Source organism: Pezoporus wallicus, unplaced genomic scaffold (assembly GCF_028554395.1).
Source record: "Pezoporus wallicus isolate ANWC-B61680 ecotype Strahan unplaced genomic scaffold, APGP_CSIRO_Pwel_v1 contig_6996, whole genome shotgun sequence".
In the NCBI taxonomy this organism is placed as follows: domain Eukaryota; kingdom Metazoa; phylum Chordata; class Aves; order Psittaciformes; family Psittacidae; genus Pezoporus; species Pezoporus wallicus.
In genome coordinates, this window is record NW_026637899.1 from 2776465 (window position 1) to 2792509 (window position 16045).

Consider the following 16045-nt stretch of genomic DNA (forward strand, 5'->3'; position numbering starts at 1 on the left):
TTCTATATTTATTGGGTTGCCTCAACCTACCCATAATGAAGTATCAGTTGTGCCACAGCATAAAAGGAAGAAGTGGTTAGTCATCCATCTAAGCAATGACCATCGCGAGCAAAGTGGGGAGATTCTGTACATTGCCACACCAAGAATGGGTCTATTTCAGAGACTTTCCAGGACATGAAAGAACTGACAAAAAATAGTCACTAGTCAGCAGTATAATTCACAGTGCATCTTTATGATTAGCTTCCGGGGGGTGGGGGGTATGGCTGCTTTGTTTGTTTATTCCTTAATCAGCCAAGGAAGGAATTTGCTTTCCCACTATAAAATGTTATGAAAAAGAAGGTCACCTTTTATGATGCTCGTCTCTTATAGACCAAGAAGGATGACCAGTCATTTCTGTAGTTGAATCATTCATACATGGCTCCTTTCAAGAAGCCACAAATAACAAGGAGTGTTATCCAAGAAGGAACCTGGGAGCAAAGACATTAAGATAAGAAATGGGTTGTGACATGGCTGGTGGAAGCTTCAGTAGTTATTTTCATTTTGTTTATATTATAAAGCTCAACAAAAACAATGAAAAAATTATCCTCATCTTGATTTGGCAGTGCATCCTTAACAGAGCACTTACTTAAATCCCACTCCTAACTTGTGTAAAAAGCACACTAAGCTCAAACTTTGCTTCTGGTTTTACACTGGCAAAGATATGGACTTGTCTCATCAAAAGCTCATCTGCTTTTTCCAACCATGTACTTTCCCCGTAAACCTTAGATTGACACATGATGATGCCAAATATTTACAAGGAAGGCTCAGAAAGCAAATTAAGAAGAGCTCCTTCCATTTCTGAAAGCAGGTTGGAAATCGCTTCAGTTCTAATCATCATTCAAAGAAGACCAAATGCTATTCATTTATCTATGAGTAATTCCTCACTAACTAGTTTGTTTCTTGTAAGAAAGACCATGGCCATCATCTATGTCGGAACATTATGCTTTCTTTAGAAGAACCACAATGCTGCTTCTCCACAGCACAACATGTTGGTCCAATATATGATTCGTGGGGTTTCCAAAGAATGGCTGAAACCTGAGTCCTTCACTTATTAGATTTATTCAGTGGATGACTTACTTCAACTCCTACTTAGCAGAACAGGTAGAGCCACAGTCCACAGAATCAGACAAATAGTTGCTCATCTTTTAAACAAGCCTGTTTAAAGGAAAAAGATGAGGGTTTAGTGTTAAATCCATTCTTAGTATGAGAAATCTGTTGTAGTTTTCTGTATCAGACTTTTTCTGGTTTTATGACTTTTTAGAAAAAGCTGTTACTGATCAGGAGCCCTGGTTCCAGACGTACATGTGAATCAAAACCTTAGATCTTACCATACAGTAATTTAAACTGTCAAAATTCTAGTCTAGTCTTGAATCTCAGTCTTGTACTTTCAATGTGAGTCATGACAGTAATTTCTGTGTAAAAACAAACAAACAAACAAAACCCACCACAACAACAACAAAAAAAAAAAACAAATCCCCACCCCCCTGCACCCCCCCCCAAAAAAACAAACCAAAACAAAACAGATTTTAAAAGACAACACTCACAGGAAGAAAAGTCCTTCTTGGCTTGAACCACCATATTCAGGGTCAGCATTTACAGCCTTCAACCTTCTTCAGAGAAGATACTGCTTGTTTGAGGCTCTATCTGGAAAACTTCCAACTGACAGTGCACAATAACAGGGACCACTTCTCTGCACATTCTAGCTCACCCTGCCTTAACCTATAGAAGTAGTTTGATGCATGGGAGGATGGGAAGGTGACATAAGGAAGATGCTAGTGTATATCAAGCTACCTTCTGCACTGGGTGTTCTGACCTTTAGAGAAAGTTAATCATGCCATCTACTTTCACTCTTCATTTAATCTCCCCTTCCCATCTGTTCAGTTTGTCTCAGCTGGAAGCAAGATGAAGAACGAGTACCAGTCAGCTGTCTCAGTGGTCTGTAGCCCACACTTTGGGGCCATTTATTATAAGGCATTAACATCAATTGTCACCTCTATCGTGACTGTTACTAGAGTCCATGCCAGATTAGTAGGCAAGAACTGATTTTCTAAATATCTGAAATGTGAAATGAACAATAGACAGACAGATACGCAGGTTCAGAAGGGACCATTCCGATCCTTTGGACTGAACTCTGAAATAACATATGCCAGATACCTCAGCTCATGTGACAGGTTCAAACCTCCTGCTTGAGTCATAGCATCCCTTTTAGAAAATATCTTAATCAAGATTTCATTTGATAGGTGCTCCACCCCTACTGCTAAACAAGATGTTCCAAAATAGTTAATTACCTTCACTATTTAAAAAATGCAGACTCAGTGTCTTATTTCCATTTTAAATTTGTCAAACGTCTGCTTCTGAAATTACCAAGTCCTTATTTTTTATATATTAAAAAAAAAAAAACATGCTATATTAGAAATCATTTATGGCATATGGACTATGGTCAGAAGATTATTTAACATTCTCATCAATAAACTCATTACTTTTTCAGATCTAGAATTATTCTTATAGCTCTAAATAATTCTTAAAACCACCAGAACTAAATGCAGAATTCCACTAAGGATTTTTCCTGAGCCATACTCAGAGGTAACATCACCTTCCTACTTATAGAGAATATTCCCCACAGACTGCCTTCATCCCAAGGCTGTGCTGAATATTTCAGCATAATCCTGAGAGCTCACATTTGGCTGTTATCATGACATCCATGTTCTTCTTAGAAGCACTGTTTTCTAGTGAAGATTTCCCCTTCTTATGAGTGACCCACTTGAGTTCTCCAGTGCATACTTTATTTTGCACTTGGTTGGATTAAAATGAACGCTGAATCCATCCTCCACAGTGACCCAGGTCAACATGACTTATTACTGTTATAATTTACTTCTTTACCATTTTTGTATGATTGGCAAATTTTACCTATAATTACTTTTGATGTATTCTGAGTAATGTTAGAGACACTGAATAGTGCAGAGCTTTCGGCATGCTCCTGGAGGAGCCTACTAGAAATTTGTCAATATTGTAAGTCATAATTTTAATTTTTTTTTATGATCCAATTTTTAAGAAATTTGGTGTGGGCTGCTTTCATTTTCTATAAAGAAAGGTTCAAATACTACAGAAAAGTTTAAGTATACTCAAGAAAACCTACTTTATTAACCAAACTTGCAATTTCATGCAATCAGTTTCATTTGATAGATGTTCTTTTCCATGAAACCACAGTGATTGGATTCGTTGTACACCTTTTAATTCTCTGTCATATCACCTCATATCAAAATTTTCATAGTTTTACTTAGGTTTATGAAGCACTAGATAAGTTTACCAGTTCATGTAGTTTACATCCTTAATAATAGATTTTTTCTTATGGAACAGTGAGGTTTTTCTGATATTCCATAGATTGCTAAAATGAACATTAATGGTTCAGTAAATTTCTAAACCAATTCTTTGAATAGTCTAAGGTTCCAATTATCTCATCCCACAGATGTAAAATATTTAATAATAGTTGTTTATCATAGTTACCAGTTACTGACTGTTCATACATTAAAAAAAAAAAGGTGGATGAATGGATGGATGGATGGATGGATAACTAGATAGGTGGATCTTGCCTGGATGTGATTAAACATCAGTGGGAAGTTAAATATTCCAAAAAGTCATACAACCCTATTAGACACTGGAAAACAGCTGAAGTGCTAAGCCGTAGGTCTGCAGACATACTACTTTATTGAGTATTGCAGTACCCATAAATCACCTTACAATATAATACCTTTCAATGCACACATACATTATAGAGCTACTTACACACAGATTGTATCCTGAAATTCTTTACAGCACTAGAAAATTGCAAGACAGCAGCTAGTACATCATGTAAAGAACACAGCACAGTAAAGATCTTGCAAGGCAATTAAAGGAAAACCTCCATTCTTTGATAAAGCTAAAATAAACCCAAACCATGGAGTAAAAGAAATGAGTGAGCAGAGGAGAATCCTGGATTTGAACACCTTCTCATTGCTCTCTCGGCAGCAAATACCTCCCTGATGTTCCTAGATCTCACGTTTCACGTGTTAGCAACAAAAGCAAGGAAGCCATCCACGAAAGGGACAGTTATATTAGTAACTAATTATATTAATAACTAATTACTTAATTACTAACTTAAATGTTTTGGGGAAGGAAAGGAGTGGAGCCTCAGGTTTAACCGATTTCCAGCACTTTCTGCAGCTTAGTCCATCTCGGTATTCTGTCTGAGGTCCCCTCTTATGTTCTGGGTAGCAGCACTTGGAATGCAAGGGAAGCAGGAGTCATGGACTTCTGTGCTAGCACCTAGCCCTTGCGAATGACATTTCTTCTCTTTTGTCACATGGGAATTTGCCTTCCACAGGCTGACAGGAAGATCCCTGCTTTTCTGTTATTTCCCTCTAGTGAAATGAACGTGGGTTGAATGACAAGAGGGAAAAATTCAGAGTAAGACCTTCTCCTTAGTGACTTTGATAACTGGAGGAACAAGAAGTGCCAAGAAAGATCCCTCTTAGCAGTCAGGCAAATACACTGACAGAATCAGAATATATATCTCTGGCCTGAAAAAAAAAGCTAGTAGGCACTGATTTGTTTCTATTGCAGTCTCTTTCAAAGTGCTTCTCTGAGGTGGCAGTATGTGCAACAAGTACCTGGAACATGTATGCAGCAAGAATCTGGAACATGAATCAAAAAACTTTTCTGAGTTTTAAAACAAGTAAAATGCTTCTTTGAGGTTCCTCTTTTCCTTTCCGTTGCCTGAGACCAGCCTAGCTACATGAGTGGACCTGCTGTAGGACCATCTGCCCCTCAGTTCAGGACTCTGGATCAAAAGCTTGCATCTGGACCTTCCATCCACTGTGGTCTTGACTTTTGATTTAGGGAATGCTCAATGTAGTTACCAATCTTTGGGCTTCATCCAAAGGAAAGCTTCTGCTGAAGAGAGGCAACATGTTGTTCTAACCTGGTAGCAGAGGGCTGTTTCTCACATTAATCGCTAATTCTCATTGCTGCATGCAAAAAGAAACAGCAAACTCAGAAAGACCGATTAAGGATCCATGGGAACTTAATGATGTGCTCATTCAGGACTGCACTTAGCACACAAACTAATTCATGGCCATGCAGGGACACTACTTACTGTGAATGGAAAGTTTACAATTGCAAAACAGTCTTCAAATTCACTCTGAGATAGATTGCTAATTCCTTCCTTTATCATCTCAGCTGATTAAAAACAGAAAAACAGCCCTTGAGTAATATCAGTTACCTAGTTACACTTTACTTGGGTTCTATAAACCCATTGTTGATCATGCTGATGTCATGAGAAGGGCCTGCATGCTCCATGACCAAGACTTCCTGTGGAAGAAATGGGGTGAAAACACCCTCCAAGATGCTACCCCAGTTTCTGCTCACTAATTATTTACACAGTCATGCAGGAAAAGGACAGGTCAGGAGATGTCATGGACTGCAACATCAGTATCTTCCTGAAATACGCTTTGCAGAATCAGGAAGACCAGATACCCAGAGCTGCAGTCCTAGCAGATTTCTTCATTCTTTGCTGCTCTGATAAATCATTTATTAGAACAGCCTTTTTACATAATCCCGGGGTGGAGAGAGAAAAAAAAACAACATCCCCCCCCATAAAATAGATTTATCACAAAATCCTGTCCTCCTACCAACCATCTTCAGACCAGAACATATATTTCTCTGATTATTAATTAATTGATGCACAGGAACAGTTTCAAGCTTTTTAACCTCTCCCTTTCTCTTTGTCCTTCAAGAGGTAGATAAAAATGCAGAGGAGGTGTTCAAAACGCAGATAATTTCTTGAGTAACTGTAGTACTATCAACATGCTTTGAGCCTTATACTCATGGACTCAAACGTTAAAAGCATTCAGAAAGAAAATATTTAAGCTATTTTCCCACTACTTACATTCTGTTCCTTGCCATACATGTTTAAACCTGCACAGCACCATTAACATTGCTGATTTGACATGGAGAAACAAAGATGATTAACAGCCAATACTGCATATCACAACAACAAAGACATACAATATACCAGTAGGTATTTGACCTGTAAAGAGAAAGGAATACGATATTGCCAGCGCAGCTTGTCTGTCTGCCTATCTGCCTATCCCTTAGTACTTTGACATCCCAACTCTCAGAACAAGGCATAGGTTTTCTTCTTTTTGGAGTCCATCCAAATACCTTTGATAATACGAAATACAGCTACACATAAATAACAGGAAAAGGGGGAGAGCCAAATGTACCAACAACATCTGAGCATGTCAAGCCTCTTGAAACTAAAATGATGAAATGAAGACACAGGAATGAGCTGCTCTGTCCCTAGGATGTGCTCACAAGAAAGATGTACAATCATTGGCATTTGCCCTCTCACCCCAGCCCCCCAAACCTCAGCAGCTAGCCAGTGGGGATTTTTATATTATAGCAGTGAATATCAGGACAACTATGGAGAAAAAAAATAACAATCCATATGTAGTCCTAATCCGTAGGTAACTAATACCAATAATATCAGAGTACAACTCCCAGCTTCATTACCTGGTCCAAATGAAATATAGTGAGCAAATGCACTTCTGATCTCTCTTATTAGCCCCATTTGTTAAAATGCTGTGTTATTTACAGCTTTGCACAGTGTAAGAAAACAGCCCTAGAATTCCGTCTTGAAAGCAAAGTGATGGCAAAAACTAGTTTAGCTTTGTGAGCTTATATAAAGGGAAAGGTCTTGCAAAGATGCAACTGTACTAGCATCCCAGCACCAGGGCTCATGACGCAACTGATTGTCCAGTCTTGGCAAAAGTGGATTTTTATCATACTTGGCAGCATTTCTGGTGGGGTTTGCATGCATTAGGAGTTTGATTCAGCAATTAACATCGTTTTGAGGACTGACTCACCTAGGCATTAGTCAGTTAACAGCATATTACTACCTTGAGACATCACTCCCAACTACAGAAACAAGTAAGTCCCACAATAGATTTAAGCTAGATGCCAGTTTTCATTGCAGTCAACACTGGTCCCTGCTACACAGCCAATGGAACTTGGTTCATCTAGGCACATCTAGGAGTGTTCTGAAAAAAAGGAAGAAATCATAGAACCATAGAATCAAGTAGGTTGGAAAAGACCTTTCAGATCATCGCATCCAAATATTACCCCAGTACTGCCACTGTCTTCTTCCTTGTACATGCATAAAAGGTGAGCTGGTAGGAAAAGTCTGGATTCACTTTGTCTTTTAAAATGTGTTATGACATTTAATAAATGTCATTCACTATTTCAGAATATTTCAGAGAGGATGCATCATGAAACCTAGAGCAGCTGCTCAGCTACTTCATATCCTGTACTCCACTGAGTATATTGGCTAGACCTATGCTCACTATTTTAGGATCCCAAGGTGACTTGCTCACAAATGGAAGCATGTGTAGACACATTCTATATCTGCACATTCAGTCAGTAGGAGGTGCCTTGCAACAGGACCTGTAGAAATCAAAAAGTAGAAATCAAAGTTCCCAGGCAAACTAGGTTCCCTATAGACATGATATAAACTGCAGCCAACTCGGCTTTGATATTTGATAGCTGTGTATATATTAGTAAAGTAAACATACCTGGCACTTTCCCCTAGCATTGGGGCCAGCTGGCACTGAATGGCCCACACCCAAACTTTTCAGAATATCATGGCCACATCCAAGCTAAGTACTGAAAGCAGCCTCTGTTCTGTGCTAATAGTCAGACTTTGTCCAGGAATTGTTTATAGTTAAGCACAAGCCAAAACTATGGCAAGGACCTTTTTAAAATTTCAGTCATACAGATGGTTTGTTTCCAGTTTATCTGAACTTCCCTGGCACAGTTTTAGTTTACTTTTATAGATGTATCTGGTAGGTCTTGGACAGGAGTATTAGCAATCCAGAGGTGATTTTAAAAAGAACTGGTTTTCACAACATCCTATATTGATAGATGTGGGGTAGCTAGACAGCAAATTTCAATTTTAAATTCAAGTAAAACATTTACAAGGATGCTTCCAGCAGTATTTAAAGACTGAATCAACTCAAGTGAAATCAGGAGGTGTTTAGTTTATTCCTTTGCTGAGATCAAGTCATAGGACCTTGTTGACTAATAGATTATTCAGCTAGTCAGTTGTACACTGGGAACATTACCAGGTGCTTGCTGGCTAAAAAGTGATTGCAAAAGCAGATCCATTGCCATTGAATAATACTACAGCTCATTACTCACAATAACTCTCCAGGTTTCTGTCTGGAGATTGATGACTGCTGCGAGGATTGAGCAACACTTTTGCTCACGTCTTCAAGCTGCAGTGCTGTTGGTACCTCCTCATCCAGGTGGCTGGCAGGAAAGCTGCATGGACAGCCAATTACTTGGAGCCTTGGCTTCATGGAGAGGACAAAGAGGGATGCCTGTTTATTCCATGGGCCTCCTTTTTAAAGCCACATTTGCCATACTCAGTGAAACTCTTTGTCTCACTTTGAGGCTAGGACCATAAGTTTTATGATTTCTCATAAACTTATGCTATTAGCCAAAGCAAGGAGTACAGCTTTAATGCAAGAGTGAGAGGTGTCTTTTGCAAATGGAAGCTACCCCGTGTCATCTGTGAGACTAGGAGGAACTAGACCATGGAGGAGGTGCTGGAGGAGGTGCTGCTGAATGCATTTGCAGTACAGCCCAAGGCTGTAAGCCATGCCCGGTTGTCTGGAGCAGGTGTATACCTGGCAGCAAATGCTCAGCATTAGTTTTGTGAAGGGCTCTCAAACTGTCTCTTCATTTCAGCCTGTCTATTGAGACACACTGGGTTCCTAGGGTTGATTTGTGCCACCAGAGCTTTGTAGGGGTGGGAAAACAGATGGCTTTGTCTGGAGCACAGGCTGGTCTAGGCTAGTCTTACTGGGGTTTGTGCTCAGAAATACTGTTGGCACACAGGGACATCTCTGGCAATGGTAGAAGAGGCAATTCTTATACAATACGATACCTCCCTGCCTCACTGATATCTCAGACCCATGGTCATTCCATCTAAAGTTATACACTGTCTGGCTAAATAAGGCCTTTTTCTGGAGCTAACATCGAGGACCAAAAAAAAAAAATAAAAATAGAAAAACAAAACAAACAAAAAAGGAACAAACCAAACACCCTTCCCAAAGCTGCATGGATTGGATGTATTGCATCCTGTGTGGTCCTGACCTATCTTGGGTCTCCTGATCTCCAGAGAGCAAGACTTCTATTGAGAATAAATGTCATTTCAGGTGGCCTGCAGGTACAATATTCAGTCACTATATATTTCTACTGCTGGGTACACTCCATGGCTGATTGGGTGGTTTGCTGGCAGGATATGAAACTACTTATGGAAACCATGTTAGGAAAGCAGCAGTGTTCATCTTTCTCAACTGCAGAGTCAACATAAAGTCTGCAGAAATTGCCAGTTAATAAAGCTCCTCATATTGCTTAAGTGGCCAACAATCAAACTATTCGTGCCAATGAACACCATAATGGAGAACTTATTAAATTCACATTTTACTTATATTGCCATAATAAAGATGTAGCAGTAGGTGTATCAGGTTCCCCTCATAGTGAGTATTGGAAGGCAAAGGAAAGATTATGCTGGTGAGTGAAGGAGGGTATAGAGATTTACCCCAGTCATGATGGAGGTAAAAAGAACAAGACAGAGCTCTTTGAGACCATGCATCATATCCGCTGACACCCTAGCTCAAATGTGACCCAAATCTTGTGTGTTCTGGTGCTGTGACGCCAACATTTGGATCCTTGTGCTTCACATAATCTTGTGTCCAAACTGGCGCTCAGACCAGCACTATGTCCTGGGACCCTGATCTGTAACAACCCCTCCTACCTTTTGTCCCCCATTGGCAACCATCCTCTCCTCACTCTCCTGCCCACCCTCCTCCCTGCTTAATCCCTCCCTCCCACCACCCTCACCCCTTCCCCATGTTCATTCTCAGTGGTCGTTGCATGTACTTGCCTTGGCTCCCTTCAGATCATTAAGCCCCCTGCCTTGCCTCATGTTTCAACAGGTTTTGTGAGTTTTGACAATCCTGCCAGTGCCCAAGCTGCTATCCAGGCCATGAATGGCTTCCAAATTGGCATGAAGAGGCTGAAGGTGCAGCTGAAGAGGCCAAAGGATGCTAACCGTCCCTACTGAAGAATTGTGGGAACAACTGGATACAAAGCACTAGCACAGGTAACTGCATGGGGAAGAGGTGTCAGCTATGGTTGTAGCCTCTCTTTGTGTTGTAGACCCTCAAAAAACCCTGTGACTCTCTAGCTTCTACCTTTTCCACTTAGGCCTCTGGCTAGAGCCACACTCCACAAATACGCATGCACACATAAACCAGGAACGATTTGTGCGTGCGCCTCTTTAGAGAAAGAGGTGGAAGGATGCTTAACAAGGGATGAGCCAAGTTCCCCAACCCAAGGGCATCCTACATCTCTAGAAAGTCTTCTTGGTCACTAGAGGAGAGCCAGAAGCTGTCTTGATTCCACTCGCTCAGCCAAAGACAGCATTTCTGGTGGCTGAAGAAAATCTGCAATTAAGAGATGGGACTGAGCTGCAGTTTAATCCCAGGTGACTGGTCTGGGACAGTGTCTGTCTCAACAGCTCTGTGTTGCAAACGTTTCAAAGCATTCCTCATTCTTCATGCGGTATAGTCTGTATCCAATTTCATCCCAGCATAATAACTTTATGTAAATATGTCTCCCTGACAACTAAATAACCCCTGATTTCTTTCTTCCCAAGACCAAGAAATAAATAGAAGGATCCATGCTCACTTGTTCCTCAGTTAACGTTAACTTTGGTGTCTAGATGAAACCCAAGCAAAGGCAAGGAAGATTTGCTTGAGTGAGGACCTAGACAAATCTGAACAAGGGTCTTATTGTTAGACTCATACTTTGTATTATTGGAAAGGAGCCAGCTTGATGCTCCAAGGGAACTTCTAATACATTTAACGGTGTCAAAAATATCAGAAGCAGCAGCTTGTTATGTTGGAATACCAAAAATAAAAATGGAGATGTTTCCAAAGTGGAAATGTTTTCCATTACTGGCTGGATTTTCCATTAGAAAGTTATTTGAGAAACAGAAATATGAAATTGCATGTTTTTGTTACAGAGACAGGAATTCTCCCTGTTGTTAAAACTGTCTATACTAGAGATTTCACAATAAACCCAAGCACCCAGGGTGACTGTAAACTCCAACAAGCAGTTTGTACTCCCAAATCAGTGACAGCGATATGGGTTAGGTGACATTCCTAGGCCATTAGAGCTGTAATGCCTAAGATTCAGTGATTTTGATTCAGAACATTTTTGACCCATCTAAGGTGTAGGCAGGAAATCCCTATCTTCAGACTTCCAAAAGAACTATGAAGTGTTTTAAGTTTTCTCTGATATCTCCAGTATCTTTCTAAAATGTACTGTTTCAGCCTTCAGAGCAGTACCCTTTCCACTGAGAATTAAAGAATGGTATGAAAATGTGTTTGAAAAACTGCTGTCTTGAAAGCAACATGAAGAAACCTTTTAATAAACATATTAGATGCACATGCAACATACAGCTTCTATAGTTCAGACTCTCCTTTATATGTGACTATATGACGATCACTATCAATGCATTTTCCCTCTTCAAATACCACTTTTCCTTGTTCATGACAAGGCCTTTTGGAAGCTTGAAACCAAAATATGTTTCTATATCCAAATGCTTTTTGCTTCATCACACTGGCTTTTTATTGCAGGTTTTGCTGGGGGAGAGTGGGAAATGCATGCATGCAATTTTGTTACAGCAGGGACTGTCTTTGTTGGGGAGATTTTCAATGACACAAGCAAAGAGATCAAGGAACAGAAGTGCCTCCCTAGTCTGGTGCCAAGCAATAATGTTATAGCATAGTGCAGCTGTAATCACTGAAAATATGCTTATTTCTTATGGTCATGTAAGAAACTGCAGAGCTGTAGACGCGTGTGTTGTTAAAGATTCACTGGTATGAGTCTACAGTGTTTTCATTATCATGGATCATTATGAAGTGCTCCGTTTCTAGCTTTTCATGATCAGGCTGCTGTTGAGGTCTCAGGTTGTCTCATATAAGATGACTCAGTAGTAGAAATAAAATTTGTGTTTGGGTGTTGGGTTTTGTTTTATTTTTTTCATTAGTAAATGATAACAAAAAGGAATCACCTGGTAAAATGGCAGTAAAATTCCATATCTCTCTTTGCGCATTTGATTTCTTTGCTTCTGCAAAGCAGGACAACAGCCTCCAGTTGTTGCCTCTTAGATAGGAAGTCCTTTTGTTTTCTGGATTTTACTTGGATTTTAGTAATTTTCTGTCCAGCAACACCAGTTAAGTTGTTACCACCAGATCACTCACATCTTCTGCTTATAGGAGCCCTTATTAGAGGTACAGTTCCTATGGAAATGGAATAAATGCAGATCACAGGTCTTTCTTCTCTTGTAGACTCCCACCTTAGTCAGCCCATTGCAGGAGCCTGGCTCAGCACAGTATTATTGTAGCCCCATGGTTGGTCTGATGTGCAACTTCCAGTCAGCCTCCAAAATACTACTAGAAGTCTCTGACTTGCCCACTCAATGTCATTAATGCAACAAGAAGTCTTCTAAAAACACTAGGACAGAAGGCAGCTATCCCATGGGTTCAGAACAGATAGCTATTGCAAAGCTTGGAGCAGGCAGCTCCCTTATCTGGCAGAAATACAATAACTCCTGTATGGTTTTTATCTAGTTTTACTTTGGTCACAGCTTTTCAGGGTCCTTAATTCCAATTTGAAGCATGCACATAACCATATTGACATCAGGGCAATTACTCATGTGTTTCAAGAGGATGCTCAAGAAACTTTTCAATTGTGATTTCTCTAAGGAAGAGCTTTGTTTTATTGAATTTCTTTCAAAAAAAAAAAAGATGTCAATAAAAAAAACAAGAAGCACCCAGTCTGATGTAATCCACCAGAATGTTACTTCCTAACCAAGAAAGATCTTCACTCAATTTTTATTCTGGATGCACTTTTTTTTAAACTTATAAATCTCCCTTTTCGGACATAAGCAGTCTTGGCCACAGTGATTTGAAGTCCTTTGTTTTCATTGCAAGTGCTGTCAAACATTTAAAGGGTCTCTGTGATGTGCCAAGAGGCATGCGTGAGCCCTCTGCATGGCCAGCACCATGGAGGACTACTAGGATAGGCAGAAAGATGAGTTCCTCCGATCCTCGCCATGGGAGCAGCAGTGATCCAAGTGATTCCAGCCCTCCCCGCTGGGTCTTGAAGCATTTTCCCCAGCGCCACATCCATGATAAGTCAGTAGGTGCTATGATAGGACAATATTGCCTAGAAAGCCCCGTAACTCTTCCAGTGTTAAGGAGTTCACAGAGCACCACAGAAGCATCTAGCTGATAGATCAATAAAAGACATTGCACAGAAGAGCAGAAAATATCCTGACCATTCCCCTTCTGCAGCTACACTGCAGTGACTGATCATTAGCAAAGTGTTACTTATGACCTCAGATAGATACTTAGCTGTTGAGCTTCATTTGAAGCTGAAGATGGAGAGAAATTTCTTTGGGATTAACCTGGAGCACTGACTGGCATGAAACAGTGAGACAAAGTGAGTGTGAGTGAGGAAAACTGAGTGAGGCAAAAGTGTAGCAGAAGAGTGCAAAAATTATCAACAGTAATATATTTTTTTTTAGCTGTGCTTCTACGAGTAGTGCCAAAACATCAAAAGAATGCATTTTTCAGGCAACCTGCTTCTCCACAATGCCGGGGGAAATAACAGGCCAAAGCTCAAATGCAAAACCCCAATCTTCCCATCCTCCTTCGCAGCTTCCTGAACATGAGCTTATGTGTGGGTTATTGTAGATGGTGTGAGATGCTCGTCTCATCAGCTAGCTGGAATAGGTGATGTTTTCTTCCCAGAGGAAATGTTTGGTTTCTTTTCTTTTTACTGGAATGTATAGTTTACCAAACTGGAAAACTTTCCATTTCCCTTTTTCTGTGCTCTGATAAGAGAAAAGAATCAAACAACCTTGTTTTAAAGTAAACAGATATGATCAGCCAAAATTAAAACAAACAAGAAAAATCCACATGCCCATAAACAACAAGGTTGTGAATGGAGAATTTCAGGTTGTTTTTTGTCATTTAGATCAGTTCAATACAAAGCCTAGTGAAAGAGTATTTTTTTACTGCATTTTTGGTTGCTTGTACCTCTCAGGTAGGCTTGTATTACTTCCAGTGAGAGGCTATTCTGCAGCTGCATTGATCTCACTGTTTTCTTTTAGGCTGTTTGTCTTAAGATTCACACTAAATATCCTTTATCAGGATCTAATACCATTTCTTGTAGTTATGCCTCCTACAGTCATGCTAACCAATTTCTCTTCCCCCTGTACAAATTATAGTCATTTCCCTCCTTTAGTCATCATTTAGGACTTGCTTACATTATGGAAATCTGCACTAGTATAATTACATCAAAACAGTTATCCAGCACAAGCTTTAGTATGAGTGAATAAAGTGAGAACAAAATCAGCACAGCTTCATTTGGGAAAGTCTGCTTAGGTACTGGAAAAACATCAACTCAGCCAATATTTTTTGCTTTTCTTTGGATTACTTTTGCTTTTAATTTCCATTGACAATTGTGATTAAATTTAACATCCTTCACTGTGTTTGTAGCCTAAACTTTGTGCTATTGTGCTCATACATGAAAGAATGGAAGTGAATGTTACTGGGGAAGGCTGAAACAGAACTACTGAAGGTGTTTGCAAAACTGACAAGGAAACTCTCTTCTTCTCTGGCTGATCATTTTTAACCTGTCTGCCCATTTAAATTATTAATAACTTTATTATAGCAAAATTCTCATGTCTGTTCTATAAAACACAGTTTCCATACCAGAGCATGCAAAATCCCATTTGCTAATTATTGTAGTTATTCTAAGATTGGCACACAATATAATGCACTGATGGAAAACGACAATAATTAATTACTGCATTTACTCCAAAATTACAATCAGTAATTACTGCTCTGAGACTGAATTCTATTCAGCAATATTTGGAACTTGTTCTTCCTCAAAGCAGGGCAGCTTTTCAGGAGTATTGCTGTGTTTGCATCTAAATGAGTCCATGTAGGTCACTAACGGATCCGCACTATTTGTCATGAGAGTGATAGAGCAGCACAATGCAATGCCATAACACTTTCCTTCACTTCAGAGCATGAATTCTTCATTAAAACCCATGTCCCCATTTTTTCAAAATGTTAGATAATGCAATTATTTCAGAGTTAAATAATAGATAAGAAGCAGTCTCTCATTTCTCATCCCACTGTGATGCTGTTGGTTCTAACGCTCTAAAGTAAACTCTCAGAGGCTTGTAAGAACTTCTCCCAATGACTCAGCCAGCAAAGAGCCTGCTGAGTTGTCCCTGCTGTGAAAAGACCATGAGCTTGGTATGGTTGTGCCACGTCTGAAGGCTTCCAACAGCAAAACCTCCAAAGCCCCAGGGTTGACTGGAGGGTGGCAGTGTTACATTCAGCCAATTGACCAACAAGATTACTATGGGATCTCATATGGGCTGTGTAACATAAATTACCAGAGAAGGTCAGATTTAAAGCCTCTCTGAGTTAAATTGTGTGAACTTTGGTTGTGTCAGTTAATGGGCAGCTGCAGTAACCTGAAAACAGTAGCCTTTGAAGGAACTTTTTTATTAGGTTCATCCAGCACAGAGATTTGCTGGGGCACTGCACGAGGGACTGCAACATGTAGAAAAGCTAGGAAATAAAATAAAAGAGGGTAGATTTTTTTAAGCAGCCATGATTTGAAATGAGAGCGAAGAAAAGGAAAAGCACAAGAGAAGAGACACCCAGAGCTAAAACATTTGTTCCAGCAGAAGCAAACATTTACCGAATGAATCCTCTGCTAAATAAAATAGGTAGAAAGAGAACTTGGGGGGGGGGGGGGGGGGGAAGGAAAGACCCACAGCGTAAGAGGCTAGTGATAATTCTGGTTGAGA

At 39.9% G+C, this 16045-nt stretch overlaps 1 protein-coding gene across 23 annotated transcripts in view; it reads left to right on the top strand.

The window, feature by feature from the left end:
* Nucleotides 1–16045, top strand: part of CELF4 (CUGBP Elav-like family member 4) — a 748158-nt gene that overhangs the window by 670281 nt on the left and 61832 nt on the right. For all 23 annotated transcript variants that reach the window (XR_008972036.1, XM_057408129.1, XM_057408126.1 and 20 more), the window contains one exon: nucleotides 10077–10243. Coding sequence is in view for 22 of the 23 variants with exons in the window: in XM_057408129.1 (XP_057264112.1) it covers nucleotides 10077–10204 (128 nt within the window). In the remaining variant the exon portion in view is untranslated. The remainder of the gene's footprint in view (nucleotides 1–10076; nucleotides 10244–16045) is intronic.